At 39.5% G+C, this 16,419-nt stretch overlaps 1 protein-coding gene across 5 annotated transcripts in view; it reads left to right on the top strand.

The window, feature by feature from the left end:
* Nucleotides 1-16,419, top strand: part of LOC101162904 (protein sidekick-1) — a 318,971-nt gene that overhangs the window by 271,889 nt on the left and 30,663 nt on the right. For all 5 annotated transcript variants that reach the window (XM_078944349.1, XM_078944355.1, XM_011477316.4 and 2 more), the window contains 3 exons: nucleotides 2,574-2,760; nucleotides 4,643-4,741; nucleotides 7,525-7,719. In XM_078944349.1, the coding sequence (XP_078800475.1) occupies nucleotides 2,574-2,760; nucleotides 4,643-4,741; nucleotides 7,525-7,719 (481 nt within the window). The remainder of the gene's footprint in view (nucleotides 1-2,573; nucleotides 2,761-4,642; nucleotides 4,742-7,524; nucleotides 7,720-16,419) is intronic.

The following is a 16,419-nucleotide window of genomic DNA, read 5'->3' as shown; positions in this document are numbered from 1 at the left end:
GGTCATATCATCCACCGTGCCCAAAGCACATCACACCCCAAATCTGTGTGTTTTTCTCGCGCCTTCCTGCGGATCACTCGGAGCAGCATGCCTACCATTTTAATAGATGGAAAGTGGCTGCCAGCAGCTCCCTAACACCTTCCATCCCCCAGTAGATGTTGAGTGGTTGCCCTGGTTCCTGCTGTGCACGCTTTATTTCTATTTTTTGTTTTTCATCAATTTAGCACGAGGTGACATTTTCCTCAACTGGATGTAAGTGTGTGGAATTCTTAAACAAGTTCAGGAGTATAAAGGAAAAATCATTCTGCTGTTTGCACATTTCCTTACTTTGTCCTTTTGCCAGCAAAAGCAGAATGTGTTCTGATTTTGTTTTGTTTCATTCTTCTTTAAATGTGGGAGCAAGTGCTATTGGAATTTTGTCATTGTACTTTAACTCATTTAAAGTTCAATAATACACATTTCACACATGCAGAATCTCATGAAAAGAGCCAAGATGAAAGATGGAACCTGGCATAGCCTACTTCTCTGTGCCTCTGTCTTCCATCACTGCCAAAAAAACCATCTCTGAGTCACAAAGTTGCAGCGACTCAACGCATTCCATCATTGACTGCACGATGATAAACATAGACTTTTATTATGACTCAAACCCACTGCCATGGCGCTGAAAATACTTTCATACACTGCTGTCACTTTTGAGTAGGTTCATCTTTAGCACATCTTTTTACAAACAAGTTGTCCTGTTATTCACTTTTGTTAGATTTACATTCAGCGGTTATTGTAGTAGGTTTAGGGGCTGTCATCTGGACTTGGTTTTAAAGTTGGAAGACGTTTCACCTCTTATCCAAAAGGCTTTGTCAATTCTGAAATAGCTGGTCTAAGAGCTGGTATATATGCGCTCATTGGGGGAGGAGTTAGACAGTATATAGGAGAAACCAAACAACCGCTACACAAGCGGCTTTACCAACACCGCATAGCCAACCCAAGTGGACCTGAGTCTGCAGTACATCTCCACCTGAAGGCCACAAACCACTCTTTCGAGGACAGTGAAGTCCGAATTCTAGCCAGAGAGAAAGGATGGTTTGAGCGAGGAGTGAAAGAAGCCATCTTTGTCAAGAAGGATAAACCTTCTCTTAATAAGAATGGTGGTCTCAGGTTTATTCTTCCATCCATCTACGGCAGTGTTTTGAAACCTAAACAAACCAAACCAGTTCCACCTGAGTCGTTAACCGCTGAAAGAGACGACCATTTTGGAGAGGGAGTCACTGACTCCCCAACCCCCAGCTGAGGACAAAGGACTATTAACGACCCGAAACCACATAGGCTAAGTGGACAGCACCTCCAGCTTCACGTCTAACTCCTCCCCCAATGAGCGCATATATACCAGCTCTTAGACCAGCTATTTCAGAATTGACAAAGCCTCTTGGATAAGAGGTGAAACGTCTTCCAACTTTAAAACCAAGTCCAGATGACATCCCCTAAACCTACTAAAATGGAACCAACCTGGATGAATGAGAGTCTTCATAGACATTCAGCCGTTATATAATCATATTTCAAATTTTTCTAACGGATCAAGTTATTTCTGTCTTTATTTTGGATCTGTATTTTCTAAGCTGGGGGTTTAACTCATTTGTCTTCTTTCTATTCTAAGGTTTGCAGGTTTTATCAAACGTATCTCTGCCCTTCGTTTAGCTCACTCAGCGTGATTCTCCTTTAATGATCCTTATTATACCGATAATGAAACCCATAATATGTTTCATTCATTTCAGTTCCTCCTTTGTTGTTCCTGTAAAACCATAAGGAAAAATGTGGCATCATAAAAATGAAAGTAATGGCCTGACATCTGCTTTATAGATGACTTGTATCTTAAATTGGTGTAAATTAGACTTTTTTAAGCAAAATCAGTCAATTAAAGAGAGAGAATATTGTTTGAAGGACTTAGAGACCCATTCCAATAAAAATTGTGGTTTTAGTGTTTGTAACATGTTCTTATAGCATTTTTCTCATGATGCAGGATTTATTGAGGAAATTAAGATTAAAATTGCATTTCTGAGTACCGGTATTTATTTATTCATATTGTGGTGCATCAGGAGCAGATGAAAAAATGCTGTTGGAAAAAGCTTGTAGCGGTTACGTAAAAACTACAACCCGCAGGCCAAAAGCTCCCTGCTCTGCTCCTCTGATGCATCCACCTGCAGACAAATAGATTCATGTACATCTTTGTTTTCCTCATCTGAGCTGGCATTTGACCTAAAACTCTTCGGCTGGATAAGCTCCAATATTGCCCCCCATTTTTGTGGCACTGCTAATGTTAGCTTAGGGTTGTGAGGGGTTGTAAGCTAGCAGAAGAGGAAATAAAGGGATGTTGGGAAGTGTTGGCAGGCTTACCAAAATTTCCACCTACACCTCAAAGGCAAGTTTCTTATGAACTCCAGCTGTTCTGCAAAAACTATATTCTAGAAAAGGCAAGATGTTTGGACTTTAAGTTTAAATGGGTCAAGTAGAAAACACTATGACTGACATCTGGTCACCTGTGTGCATTTGTTCAGGTGAGAACTGTTTGTCATTTCTCGCAGGTGTTGTACAGTGAAAAAGACCTGGAAGCTCCACCTTCTGTACTGGTGGTACAAGGAGAAGGAAATTTGACCGTCCTCCTCGGAGCCCTCCAAAAGTACACAGTGTATGTGCTCCAAGTGTTAGCATTCACACGAATTGGTGATGGGCCTCTCAGCAACCCGGTTCTGCTCAGAACCAAAGAAGATGGTAAGAAATACTCCAATCTAATCATTTTTTTACAGGTGGACACCTTTTTTTGCATTTTTGGATCTCATTTTGTTAGCTGTCAGCAGAGAAAACACAGATGTTTAACGACTAGTACAACATGATAGGGTCTAGTTTTTTTTTTGTTATAATAAATCAAGTAGACATTTTCAAAGACATATGTGCCTACCTGCAAAAAAAAAAAAACCCACACACACAAGCAGAATCATCATCTGTCAGGCAGTGTTACATTTGGAAAGTTTTTCTCATTTCAGGATGAAATAACAACTGTGAAACCAATTCCTGCCAACGTATAATGAACTTTTATCTAACTGTCACACAAACACACAAAGCGTGCACTCAGAAATGCACACTCGCACAACATTTACTCATGTGAAGCATGAACTTTCATCAAGAACAAAGTCAGTGTGAGGTTACAGAATATATTACTTTTTTATATTGTGTCTTTTGCAACGTTGAACACATAAAACACTGTCTGGTAAAAAAAATGTTTGGTCATTTGTTGAACTACTCTTTCCTTTAACTACAGCACACTTTTTCCATGGTTTTGTTGCATAATGATGTCTGAAACAGACCAATCATCTGTTTTTCAAGATATTGTTTTCACAGAGATTCTCACAGCTGCTCCATAAAATCCTTAATTTTCATTGAAATTAAGACTTAATTTCTTCTGTGGTTCATTTGTATTTCTTTTTTTGTGTTTAGCATGTGCTGCAGAACTCACCCGTTTTTTTTAATGTTTAGTTTTAATGACATATTCAAAGTCCTCCTCTCTATCACTGCTTCAACAGTGTCCATTTTGCACCCGGTTGCAGAGCCAGCCTTTCTGATCAGTCTGTTCAGTCTCTTTGTGTCACTGGCATTTATGCTACCAGTCTGTTGTGGCCAGCACTCTGTGGCCACAACAGACTGGTAGAAAATTTAGAGCATCCTGCTGCTCACATTGAAGGACCTTAGTTTCCTCAGGAAAAATTGTCTGCTGCAGGCCTTCTTGTACACAGCTGTGCTGTTGGTCTCACACGTCACAAATGTCTAGACGTTCCCTTGAGGCTCGTACAGCCACCTCTAGGGGCGTCATGAAAGTGGAACTTACCTTTGTCTTGGCTGTGGTAAGTGTATCGTGTAGTGTAAGTTACATGCACTTATGACGGACAGGTGGTGCTATCAGACAGTGGCCTAACGCCACACTCTAGTCGATAGTGATGTGTGCACACTTTCTCCTTACTGACTGCGAGAAATGTTGCATGCGCACGGTGTGCAGGTGATACAGTGCCCACAGCACACCCACACAAACTACTCTCTGATTGCTTAATTTGCTAAATTCTCACAGTCCGGTTGCATGTAAGAACCATGCACTTATCAGTTGAACGGTACTAATAGGTTCCTTGCACAGTGCACATTGTACAGGGTTTGGGGAGTTGAAAAAAGAAAATCCATTCAATATACCTGTGTCTCATCTACTTCACCTTTACTTTTTCCTTTGTGTGGGCAGAGTGTTTGCTACGACCTATCACCCGCTGCATATCTTAAGCTAAAGTGTGCACGAACATTTTCACCATATGGGCTCATGAAGCAGTGTGCAACTTCAATAATTCCTACCCTTTCCAACCATGAGGGCAGTTGTGATTAAGTTGTTAAAAATTAACCTTTTTGGGGATACAGTACACTTGTCTGCTGGTGTGGAGATATAAAGCACTGCCAATTCTGTTAGTCTTTTATCAACATTCCTCCATGGTACAATATTTAAAGTATTATTATTAGTGTTTTTTATTCTGTAGGCTTCTTGCAGCTCTTTACCTGCCAGTTTTAAACTGTTTTTATATTCTGCCATTCAATCTTCTTTTTTCCCCTTTTTCTCTTGCAGTGCCAGGCCCCCCTGTCCGCATGTTGTTTCCAGAAGTTCGACTGACATCAGTTAGGGTGGTCTGGCAGCCCCCAGGACTCCCCAACGGCATCATATTAGGTACAAGAAAATTAAAATCAACACAAGCATTTATGATTACGCACAAACATGGCTGAATGTCAGAGCTCAGCTTACAGGAATGACAAATTTGCAGGTTTTGCATGTAGAAGCGTGCTCTCACACAAATGATCACGTCTCTTTATTTATTTCTCAAGAGAGCAAAGGAAGTGAGAGGGAAAATAAGAGAGTCTCCTCAGTGTCGAAGCAAGGGTCAGCTTTCTGTCCTCTCCAATTTACTGCTAACATTTAAGGGTGTTTTATGCATGCTATTGTGCGGAGGCTTGTGCTGTTTAGAAACAGCTTTTCGGAAAAAGAGCTGATATGCTGAAGACACTTTCCCACATTACAGATAACCTTATTTATAAAAACGATTAGATTCATGAGCACTGATGGAGTCTGAAAATATCAGCCAAGTCAGACAGTACAGGCCAGCTGCTGAGCTGGTGACAGGAAGCAGAAGGTTGGAAAAGGATGAGGGGGGGATGTGTGGAGGGGACACGAGAGGTGTGTGTTCGGGAGTGTGCGCTGAACTGAGGGAAAGGGTCCTATTTGTCCTCTCAGCAGGGGAGGGAGTTGAGGAGGACAGTGTGAGTGATGTGTGACTGCACTGTATTGGAGGGAGGACATTTAGTGCAACACCACTCTGTTGCAGAGGGCGGAGCGGGGAGCCAAATCCCTCTCTCAATCACACGTACACAAACACGCTGCCCTGCTGCGTCCTTAGTGCGTGCAGGCATAAATAACTGCAGTGCATGAATGCTTTAACGCTCATGACTGGCACATTTTTCCTTGAGTTCAACCCATGGAGGACTGACCCAGAAAGGGGACAGGGGGAGAAACAATAGCACACAAGGTGCACGGTCTAATTTAACTAGGTGCAGAAAAGGCATTTGTGTTCTTCTGTAGTTTTTTTTATTTGAACATGCAGTCATTCAAAGATATGTAGAATAAGTCCACTTGCAAAAACAGCAAACAGCAGAAATCCACAGACATAAGGACTGACTTGTTCCTCACAAATATCTGCTGCATATGGGAATGAAAAATCATGAACATCTGTTAATGTATTCAGCTCCAACTACTTACTGAAACTGCATTGTGGGAAGGAAAAAAAAAACAGCTATAGGAAGGTCATTTAAAAATATGTCCAGCATCCATGTTTTAAAAGTTGAACTTTAAAAAAAAACAACTGAAGCAGTGGATCGAATGAATAACAGCTTAAAATATAAAATGTATTAAAAACGTGTTTTTTAACACTTTGACTGGAGTTTTGTGTTTTTCTTAGTTGAAGTTTCTTCCAGTAGAGTTTTGCCAGGAAAACACCAGTCTAAAAAAACAGAATGATACACTTCAGTTGATCTGAATCATATGCAAGATCATATACTTCACTTAATCCTGCTGTTTAGAATCCTGCATTATAGAAAACTAAATTTAAAATCAAACGTATACAAGAGATTTGTGAATCACATTCAATGGAGAGTAAACTGTTGTGTACATTAACCTCAGAGTGGTTAGAAAGGTTTTGCTCTTTTCTCTGCTAATGTCATAGTTTGTGGTAGTTAAAACACCTTTGATATTTTAGAGTTCCTGTAATAATCTGGGATTATATCATGTGTGGGATTGAAAGAGTGAATTCTGCAAAAGGTCACACAGAGACCAAGCAGATAAACAGTCCGTGCTTAAATACTAACCCACAGCCCAAATAGGATCATATTTATCCCAACATGCATGTTTTTAACATGCTCCGGTTCCCTGTTTTACTTGTTTCATGTAGCAATCTGTTGAAAATTCCCATTTGTCGCAAGAAATGTACTTTCTACGACCAGTTAGGTATTTTACATAACTTACAGAACTAAGTGCATCCCCGTTTAATTCAGCAGAGTTTTTTATGTTAGACTCCAGTTTGAAGCGAGGTCTGCAGAATAATGTAGAATCTGCCAAAACAAAAGAGAAGAGGCTTTCATCGACGTGACACAATCACTTGATGTAATGTGGATTAATCCTCATGTATCAGATGGAAGCAATGTCCTGATGGTGTCCAGGACAATGCAGTTCTTAGGCCCACATGCAGTTTGTGATCCTACATTTTTCCTTTAATACACACCCGGCATTCAGATTTCTACATAATCAGGGTATCTGATGAGATTATCAACCGCTCATCCAGATCAGGTGCCTCTGAGCAAAGTATTATCCTTACAGTCTCAGTGTGAACTAATCACATCCGCTTACTTGCATGTTTGTACCCATCTGCAGACGCACAGAGTGTGTGTGTGGGTGTATTTGGATATATAATACAATCCTAGTAATAAGAGTCTTTGTGAGTTGCCAGTGGCCTGTGCAAAGCTTTGACAGGGATCAGTGGTTTGAATGTGTGTGTGCATGTGGTGGGAGATGTTAGTGTTATTACTTGGCCCCACTGCACATGAGACAGAGAAACAGGAACAAGCCATGTACACTGTGGGTCAGTGCCAAGGTTACAGTAGAGACGATGTGTACAGTGAAAGAGGACACATGTATATAAAATTGCATGAGCTGCAGTTCAGCATAAAAATTGTTACTGTCTCTTTTTTCATGTAGAATACAAATGTAGTTCCATTACTCCAGTTCTATTTTTTATTTTTTGTCTTTTGTGCAGGTCTGAAGTTGTTTTTTCAGGGTTTTTTCTGTTGTTGTGTGTTGACTTTCATCCCAAAGGGGACAAAGACACACAAATGCATATGTATTCAAATAATAGCACACAAAGATTTCCTTTTTATTTTCTGTGACTTCTTCTGGTCCATCTTTAGGCTACCAAATTTCCTACCGCCTGGACCGCAAGGATCCTCAGCGATGGACCACGGTTGAAGTGGGTTCCAACGCTCGCCAGTTCACCGTCACAGGACTTTTGTCTGAGCAAACCTACGTGTTCCACCTTACGGCTCGAACCGCCGTGGGCTGGGGTGAACGACAGGAGGCACTAGTGGTTACTACTGAACGCAGAGGTAAAGGACACACTTTATAATTTAAGATTTTCTTTGCTTACAACACAACTGCCAATGCTTGGAGTCAACCGAATGTCAACAAAGTACCTGGTGGTTTATTTCAAAAGGTTTTTAGAGTTTAGTTATTTGTTTCAAGGACTATGTTGACTGATGATGCCAATTCTGGAAATGACAACACTAAAAAAGCCTTTTTTCTCTGCACTTGTTTGAAATTAAAAAAAAAAACTAAAGAATTCTAACTTTACTTGCAGCCATTTCAGTACATGACAGTTGGATTTCTTACCAACCAAACTCCTATCGTGTATTTATGAATCTATATGCCATCCATTATAAATAATATAGTTGTGTTTGGTATTTTTGCTAAAGATAGACTATTGGTAAAAAAAAAAAAAGAAAAGTCAAAGACTTCTCCTCTCCCAACCATTAGAGGTTAGAATTAAAAGCGATGTTTCTTTCAATGTTTTCTATGTTTCTTTGTAACCGTAGAACTCCTATCTATGGTTACAGAGGATGGGGTTTTCAAAGTGTACCATTGTACAAGTTTGTTAAACTATTATTGATTGTCAGATCTGCTTCTTATAGTTTGAAACATTTGTGTCTAGGCGCTCTTAAACTGTCACAGTAAGGACAAAGCATGTAGTAGATAATTTCATTCCTGCCACATGCTCTGTGACAAGATCAACTGTCTTCTCCACCATGTTTGCAATGAGGAAGGAATGCCACCTTCAGCTGGTCTGAGCTCTTTGCCAATGCAGCCAACCAGTCTATCAAAGGTTGGTTTCATATTGATACTGGCTACTCCATTTTATGCAGCTGCTCTTTTCGGACTATACTGCCTCCATCAGGGCATGCAGGTTTCAGTTGAACAGTAGGTTATTGCTCATATCTTACCTTGACTGCTGCACAGAGATTTTAGCTCTTTCTCAGCGCCTGCAGTGGAGTTCTGAATAAGATCTATATGTGTCAACACATCTTCATTTTCACTAAATCCAGAACAACTCATGTTACTCCATCATTCTGTCTTACATTACCTCTTAACTTTCCCTTCCTACCTCTGGTTACTCAAATCAGATTTCAGTAATTTATGATGTCCTACAGTGTAATATCCGAGTCTGCACCTGTCTTAGCTCAATCTTGCGCTGTAAGTCATGTAGCTGTTGCCAGCCGCGCACACCAGCATTCTTTCTCCTGGTCTCAGAAGTCATTCCACACTAAAGGAAGGGCTGAAAGCCATCTGGGCGTGGGCGCACACATAACTCTTCTGACTGCACTTCGCTATCTTACACAGACAACACAATCCACTACCCTAATGTTTGTTGCTCTATGCTTCTGATTCACTCTGTATTCTTTTTCTTCCTCATTTCTTGACCCTTTTTTTTAAACTGGATTTTCATTTATTCAATCATTCATTGTGAGTCTTTACACTACTTTTGTGGAGCTGGATCTGGTCCCTGTTTTGTTGACTTGTATTGGGGTGTTTAGTTATGACTTCTGTTGGTGTTGGATCTTGTTTTTTAATATTATAAAACATTAAATTAGCCTGTTGTTCAAGAATAAACTATAGCAATTATAACTGGCCTCATTCAGTGACAGGAAACAAAAGTCCTGATCATTAATAAACAATATAGCAGCATCGCAGTGTGCAAGTCCCATTTCCTTCTGTGTGATAACTCTGTGCACAAACATTTGTAAACAGCAGGATGACTGAAGTGGAGTCAGAGCTGCAGAGATGCAGTAACCTGCTGCTGGGAAGCTCTGTGTTTTTTACTTTGTGGTCCAAAGTGTAATCCCTTTGAGCCAAATCAGAGACTGATACTGATGGAACTGCACACTACAACAGGAATTAGTAACTTTTAGATAGCTGTGTTTCCCAGGTGAGCCGAATCCGTTAACACTTTTTTAAAGAATGTCATCTCACTTGAAATCATTGCTTCTTCGTCCTTTTGCTGAATCCCAATATTCACTTGGAAATATAACCTTTAGATAAAAGCTTTGTTTGTTTATTTGTTTGTTTTTCACAAAAACTGTCTGCTTGATGGTCTGTGTGTAAAATTACTTACAGCTTCTGTTTTCCTTAACAACATAGCAAAAAAAATCTGCCCTTTTAAAATCCTTAATATGTGTGTGTTTACTTGATTTTTATATGTTAATAAGAACATCCCTTTCTTATTCACCAGTACTTTTAGTAGTATATTTATTCATAAAACATACATCCTGGTTCTTTCAATTGTGGGTAAATGTTCAGAGTTATAACTGAGTTTAAAGTTGGAATCAGCAATAAACCAATTCTAGGTTTTATGTAAGGTTGCAATTCACTTGTTAGTTATTAAGGTTGGTTGACAGTACAGTTGCCTCATTTCTGAAACACAGTAGTGCATCAATAAATTTAACACACAATAATAAATATATATTTTTCTTTGTTTTTAAATGACTTGCCTCCTGAAGTGTTCCACAACTGTTGTCTTAAACTGCTTAAGCCCACCTGCCTTTAATGGCAGTCTTTGTAAGGTCTGTGCAAAGGTTGACAATGAGCTGAATCAGGTGTGTTTGAACAGAGTAGCACTGAAACCATGCGGGACAGTTTGCTCTGAGGACAAGGCTTGGGCGACATCTGTTAAAATGTAAAATTCTGGCAGAACTGGAGAAAAATATTACAATTCTGGTTTTACGTGTTGCACATATTTTCTAAGAGTGGAAAATTAAAAACTGAGACGTATGCTCAAGGACAGTGTCCTAACAAGATTTGCTTAAGCCAAATTAAGCATTTATTTAGACTGAGTATCTAAGTAAAATGAGTGGCTTTTTCTTGGGACACATGTCTTTGTACCTTCTTGCTGACTCCCCAATCTGAACAACAAACGGTAACCCCGTAAAAGAGCCTAAAAAGATATGCGTTTGACTGGATGTCAAACACGGATCTATCTGTCATCAGCGTAATTTTCTGAAACAAAGAAATCTCTTCTAATTTATAGTTTTCTTTTAACATTTACGTAATGTCAGTTACAGGAATTTTTGAAGAGAAAAAACCAAAAGACGCTAAGTGAAATTCTACCTCATTTTAACTGTTGTGGGTTAGGGAACAAAAGAAAGGCACTGAGGTCACAGAGCGAATGGCCAAAAACAGCTTGTTTATTGTGACTGCAAGTCTGCTGCAGTTTTATCTGTAAAAGCTCAAGACAGCAGACATTTAACCACTATCATGAAAACTGGAACTGACAGCCAGTGAGGACTCTGCTTTAAAAGAAGAATCTGACCAAGAATAATCGTGTCCTTTTTCCTTCAGTCTGCAAACAAATAAGTCTAGATTTTATCCTCCTTTGATTCAAAGATCACAGTGGTTTTATCTCCTCTTGTCTGGACCAACATGCATTTATCCCTCTTCCTACTTCAGTCAGTTGCATTTATATCTTTGGCGTATTTCCTTTAACCTTTCCTGTCACTGTTTGCTTCTCTGTGTCACAAAGATAAGCAAAACACTATACGTTACTGGTCTGTGTTTAAAATCTGCAAAAGTTTGAGGATGGTCAACGAACATTTGAAACTGTTCTATTGACTAAACTAGACCAAAACACGTCGGCAGGTTCTGTAGAGGCCTCTAGTCATGAGTTTTTCATATTAAAAGACTAATAATAACTAATTTTCTCACAGCAATGCAAAGAGGAAAACTATATAATTTAGCACTAATTCAAATATAAACAGCCAATAGATCTATTATAAGAAAGGAAAAATATTTAAATTGTAGTAGCAGCACAATAAAATACGAAATATACAGGGGGAAAAAAACTCTTATAAACAGTACATGTACACACATAGCAGCAGACAAATAAAATAAACTAAAATACCCAGTTAATGTAAATGAAAGTTTGAAGAGCACCTGAGATGATGCATTCATGTGGGTTTTTTTACCTGACAGTACAGCGGAGTTATAGAGTGTGATGGGAGACAGCAGGTATGACTTCCTGTACTGTTCCTTAGAGCAGTGGGGCTGCAGGAATCTGCTGCTGAAGCTGCTTCTAGCAATAATGTTACAGTTAGGTTAGGGATTTATATTTTAGGTTATTTCAGTTCAGTTAAATACAAGCCAAGTTATTATGAAAGATTTGTATAGCGGCAAAAACTACATTGCCTAAACAATCATTTCTTTTGAGCACACACACACCTACACACGCAGAGTGATACAAAGAAATTTCCATGAAAGAAGACCTAGATAAGATGCCTATTAGTCTCAACTTTTTAGCATTTCAGCTACCCATGTAATAGTATATTGAAATGAATGCCTTGGATCATTTAAACCAACTTTAATTATAAAACTAATCAAGAACCTAACCTCAGGTTTATTCTGTCAAGTAGATAAAAAGCTGTCAGGTTTCTAATTCAAAGATCTGAGCTGATTTTTGGCTCAGATAATTATTAGTAAGATGTCATGTGTTAGTTTAATTGCAGTTCTACTTAGGTATTCTAACACCTACTATAGACCAAACCGTTTTTTATTTTCTTTTGATACAGAAACTGTAGATCCCACAGGACTTTATATCTGCAAGAACAAAGTGAAGCCACAGGGGCAGTTCTTAAGGCTGTTTTGAAGATAAAACACTTAAAGAAACCTCGATAGATTTTTGAGAATAAACCTTCATGGTAAATGCTTATTTACGGTGCAGGAAAAAGAGCAATCCTTACACTTTAAACTGATGCTATCTCAAGGGAGACCAGTCTCTAACATATTTATTAATGTGCTTTCTTGTTTTTCCTGATGTTTGTGTTGTCTGTCATCCTTTATGGTAGTTTTCTGAGTTTATACCACAAACACAGTGGAACATACAGTTGGATAAAAGCTAAGCTGTTGTTAGATTTCAGAAACAGAAATTTTTGCTGTTGTATTTTTCACCAAGTTGATCTGGCCCGACTGTAGCGTTTCTTTTTTAAAAGTTTTTCTTGTCCTTTAAGTCTTCATGGTTTCACTAGCTCTGGTTTTTGTTCAGTAATTTCAATTAAAAGTTTCTTGAGAGGTCAGTGATGTCTTCGTATTGATTGTATTTTGTATGGTTTATTTTGTTGTTTTTATGCGCTCTTATTAAACGAATCACCAAAAAGCTGTTGAGTGTTTCATTTTGTAATTTCAAGTCTGTTCCCTCCATTCAAAATTTTTTGCTAAGGTTCCCTGGAAAATGTCTTTACTGTCAAAGATACAGGAAAATCTCATTTGTCTTCCTATGACACCCATTATATCCTGTAATAGAACTGATGCGTCTTAATTTTAATATTTCCACACAAAGACTTGCTCAGCTCTGCTCAGCAGCTATGCTGTCATATATTCAGCTGTCTACTTATGTTTTGAAATTTTTTCATGCCATAAAAGTGCTTGCTAATTCTTTTTTTAAGCACTCCTGATGTTGAAAGTTTTATGCCGTTAATGATCGTGATGATGGATTTCATGCCAGACTTATTCTTTATTCAGCTCACAAAATACTAAGGAGAAAAAGTCCTTTCATAGACCAACGCTTTAAAGGGTTGTATGAGCTGTTGCAAAACTCAGATTTTATTTTTAGGATAATGCTAATCATTTTGTTACTAAACAAATCTTAAGCTATTTAGTGTATCAGTACCGTGATTGATATTACACAATAGCCGCGGTTACATGTGCAAAATTTTTTGATCGGATTAGAATTCAACCTAGAATTGGTTTAATGCTGATTCAACTTTTTCCGATTATAACGAACGTTCACATGGGTCACACTTTCAGTCGGAATAGATCATTTGCACATGTGCACCTGTCTCTAAAATACCGGAATAGGAAATGAGTTCCGCTGTAAACAAGCCGGTAATATACAAGATGATCTTCCTAACGTGCTTTTATTATTGTTATGATTATTATGAAGCGCCTGTTCGCTCATCATTTCTTTTTTAATCCGTGTGGTCAGTGCTTTTTTTGTGGCAGAACGGAGCTGGAAGAAGGGTAAGAGAAGGCTAACACGCGCTAACAACATTTAGCCTTGATGAACATAAAATCCGTGTGTGAAATGCCGCAATCGGCCGACTGAAAACACGAATCCACATGATTGTTTGAACGGTTTCCAAGGACTGAGCGGCATTCCTGCTTTGAAAAGCTCATATACCGCCCAAAGCCAGTGTGTGAGCTGGCGTCTGAGCTCTGTTCTGACACACAGTTCTACCGGGAAACACTATTCTCCTGAGTTCGGGAGCTCGTTCACCTAGAGCTGCGGGACGGATCGCAGTCCGAATTCTCCCACACATAGCGCACACGTAACAAAGCATCCTCCCGGAGGCTGGCTGCTCTACCCAGAGACACGGATCGCTCGGTCCACCGGCAGCCAAGCCCAGACCACGCAGGGTCCAGACGTCGGGGGGCACTAAACGCGAAATCCCTCTCCCTTCCCTCCTGCTTGGAGAAGGAGGGAAGGGAGAGGCTGGTAGCTTGCGGGGCGAGGACGGAGTGCAGAGGCGTCCGCGCGCTGCACTGGGCGTCCGCGGAGCAGCCGGTTAGTCCTGTTTGCGCTCCAAGGCCTTCTCTGGAGCGAAACGCCATCTATGCATGATGGAAAGCCAGAGCAGTAGTGACCCACGATCGGAATGAACCGTTTACATGAACAACATCAACAATCGGCATAACCCACCTATCTCGATTGGAAAAAAAATTTGATCAGAACAAGTCTGATTGGGGCAGACTATTCCAAACGGCGTGTTGCCGTGTCTTTACGTACGATTAGTCTTGCCGTAAAGACAGGGGAAGAGGTGGTTTGAGTGGCCGGCCAGACGTGATTTGTGGGCGTGCGGTGGTGTCAGGTGGTGCTGGCACCAACACAAATCTTCTGTTGTTTAAAAATTAGGAACTTGGGCAAATATTCCCGTCAACCAGTCTTGATTCAGCTTTGGTAGTGACGTGCTGATGATGTGATCGGTGGGTGGAGTCCAAATTCTACATGGAAGAAAAGTTCATCATTGCCATTTGTGCTCGTCCCGAGCTTCTTGATGTTTTATTTCATTAAGACAAGAATAAAACTAATGCAGAACAGCAAGTCATCAAACTGGGCCACAAAGTAATGGAAGTCCCACTTATATAGTCATCCAAACGCAGCCCCTACAGTAGATGGTGAAACTTACTGTACTGGGAGCATCTCTGAATGATCGTATCAAGCCAGACATGGCAAGATCTTTGCTGGCGCCTTTGTAGAACTCACCTAAATAAACAAATCCAAGCTACTATTTCAACATATTCCATGGTTTTCATAATGTAGTAATAGAGGAATTTAAAAAAATTGCATGACATGCATTAGCCTGTTGCTTCTGAACACATTTTTGGACATGCATCTAGGAGTGAATTCACGACACAATCAAACAGAGGAGGCACAAGTAAATTCATCTCAAAAGTCATGTTTGATGTGAGCACAGCATTAAAGTTACAAACTTTAAGCCCAGCTTCCAAAAATGTTTTGGCTTTAAGTTTCCAAAAAGGGGGAGAAGGGGCCAAACAACACAAAGGGATAGATTGGTGTTGTGAAAGATTTTAAAACTGTACTAACATAAATGAAGACATACAGCCTCAACACATGGTGTACTTCCCTCAAGTAACCTAAACGTTGGCACTGCAGGTACTAGATTTTACCAAATTAAAATGCATTAACACGAATGTACTTCCCGAAATTAAACTATTATCTCACCAAGAGCTTATCTATAAGCAAGCACAGATAAATACTACAGCATCTAGCTGCAGTCTGAGGCGCAGAGCCAAACCACTCTAACGAAATCCAGCAGCATTGATTAAGTGTTTATCTGTGCTTTTAAAGCGAGTGGAATGATCAGCTGTTGGTCCAGATTGAATCGAGGGGGGTGGTATGCTGGTTTCAGTTAGTCGTAAAATAGGGAGGTGCAGTCCCGAGGGCAGGTGCACTAATTTGCATACTGAAAGACACATTATCACACTGTTCCAAAGGGCAGGGGCAACAGCAGTCCAATGCTGCAACAATAGCTGCATTCAAATTTAGCCATGGTAACTTTCTGCTGTTCTTGACAAAAAGTTGCTGCCATTACAAACTTTCTTATAAACACAAAATATGTAAATGTTGTGTTTGAGTCTTCATGTATTTTCCTGTTATGTTTCTTCAAAAATGAAATTCAACGATGGAGTGTCTGCACAAAACTCAGCATTAGACTGTACACTAGGAGTGTATTTGTGAGGGGGAAGCCACCATGGACCCAGCTTTAGGAGGAAAACTGCAAAAAGAAGCTTTAATTCTAAAATGTGGGAGTCGTTACTCAAAGCAACAATCTAAAAAGTTTGGACAAATGCTTGAAAGAAGCAAAATAAAAACGTTTTTAATTAAAATCAGAAAGGAGGCTCCTTTATATAGAGAGAGAGAAACAAGAAACACAAGTCAAAACTAAATAGCACTGAACCTGTGACAACATTCATGTATTATTGTTTGATCCAGACCAGATTTATTTCTCCGAAAGGTTTGCTTTTTGGGAAAAGTGTAACAACTAACTTGAAGTGTTGTTCAAACCATACAAGCAGCCTCTGGTTTACCAGAAACTAGGCACAAGTAAACCCTGGTTTAATTTACAACAATGTGAAACTGTCCAAAGAACTAAAGAGACCAAATGAAGTAAGTTATGAGAGTCATATACTTTTTCAAGAAGAAAAAAAACAAAAGAAAAGTCTAAAAAAAGTCTAAAGATTAAGAA

The sequence above is a fragment of the Oryzias latipes genome, chromosome 1, assembly GCF_053564925.1.
Source record: "Oryzias latipes strain Hd-rR chromosome 1, Olatipes_Hd-rR_3.1".
In the NCBI taxonomy this organism is placed as follows: domain Eukaryota; kingdom Metazoa; phylum Chordata; class Actinopteri; order Beloniformes; family Adrianichthyidae; genus Oryzias; species Oryzias latipes.
This window is presented reverse-complemented; position numbering and strand designations above follow the sequence as displayed.